The sequence below is a fragment of the Tupaia chinensis genome, unplaced genomic scaffold (assembly GCF_000334495.1).
Source record: "Tupaia chinensis unplaced genomic scaffold, TupChi_1.0 Scaffold144472_1, whole genome shotgun sequence".
Classification (NCBI taxonomy): domain Eukaryota; kingdom Metazoa; phylum Chordata; class Mammalia; order Scandentia; family Tupaiidae; genus Tupaia; species Tupaia belangeri.
Genome location: NW_006204331.1, coordinates 522,192 through 523,538, shown reverse-complemented (window position 1 = coordinate 523,538; position 1,347 = coordinate 522,192). Strand labels below are relative to the sequence as shown.

Here is a 1,347-nt window from a genome sequence, read left to right as displayed (position 1 = left end):
TGTTCCAGGGGCTGAGCCCAGAAGCTCCAACTCCGGTGGAGAGGCCCATTTGTCAAGCCCCGTTCATTCTGTGAATTCCCTGCAGAGCGTCTCTTCTGCTCCTAGTGCAAGGAGTGGCCTGGGTCCCAGCTGGCCCCCCCCCCTGCCCCCACCCCAGGCTCCCCGGGCAGAAGCTGGGCCCCTTCAGCCTCTCTGCCCTCTCCTCAAGGCAGCCCGTGCTCCCCTCCCCACACCTGGGCTTGGTGCAGTGGACCTAACTCCCGCCTCCCTTGACTGGGTCTGCCGGTCTGGTGGGGGCGCTGGGCAGGGAGCCCAAGTCCCAGGGCGCAGGCCCACCTGGCCCTCAGGTGAGCAGGACAGGCAGGAGGGTCTTCTCTCCCCACAACAGTGCCCTGGGCAGGCTGGGCAGAGGGACACCCCTGCACCCCACTCCCACCTCCCCAGCAGAGCCACTGGTGCCGGCCAGGGGCCTCCTGCATCCGTCCAGGGTCTCCTGTGCCCAGGTGGGCACACTCACTCTTCTCCCTGCCTGTGGCGGGTCCCACTGCCCCCTGCCCCAGTGCTGGGCTCTGCAGGCCCTGGAGCCACACCGCCCTGCCACGTCCACACCCCAAACAGGCTGGGACCCGTCTCCAGGCTTCGGGGTGAGGGCAGGGGCCGAGGGCTCCAGAGAGGTCTGGAAGGCCCTGGGGGGAGCTCCCCGGATGCTCGGGGCAGAGCAGGGCCGGGCTGCCACGCATGAGGCCAGAGGGGTGCCCGGGACCCACTGCCTGCCCGCACCCCAGCTGCACCCCTTCCCACCACAGTGGGCAGCCACGTGGAGACACGGGCCCACGCTGAGGAGCGGCTCCTGAAGAAGCTCTTCTCCGGCTACAACAAGTGGTCGCGGCCCGTGGCCAACATCTCGGACGTGGTCCTTGTCCACTTCGGCCTGTCCATCGCCCAGCTCATCGACGTGGTAGGTGGGGCCTCCGGACTGGGACATGGTTCTCAGGGAGGTGGCTGTTGAGGCCCCAGTGAGGACTGGCCGCGTGTGTCCGGCTGGTGGCCAGCGGCCCACCGCGCCCAGGGAGCAGCGTCAGGACAGTCAGCACCCTTGCAGCGCCGGCCCGGCCTCCTTCCTGTCAGCGTAGGGCACCTTCAGGAGAGAACAGGAGATGCCCGGGGACGGGGGGTGGGGGGGGGGCACCTGCAGGAGAGAACAGGAGATGCCCGGGGACGGGGGGTGGGGGGGCTTGCCAGCCCGGTCAGAGGCTTCTGCAGGCGAGGCCGGGCAGGCACTGCGGTGTTCTGGCAGCCCTGACCTTGGGCCTGGTTAACCCTGGCCGGCCCCGGGGGCCCGGGGGG

At 69.9% G+C, this 1,347-nt stretch overlaps 1 protein-coding gene across 1 annotated transcript in view; it reads left to right on the top strand.

Annotated features, from left to right (window-relative positions):
* Positions 1-1,347, top strand: part of CHRNA4 (cholinergic receptor nicotinic alpha 4 subunit) — a 19,955-nt gene that overhangs the window by 2,793 nt on the left and 15,815 nt on the right. The window contains exon 4 of the mRNA XM_027767721.1: positions 807-958. Coding sequence (XP_027623522.1) covers positions 807-958 — 152 coding nt within the window. The remainder of the gene's footprint in view (positions 1-806; positions 959-1,347) is intronic.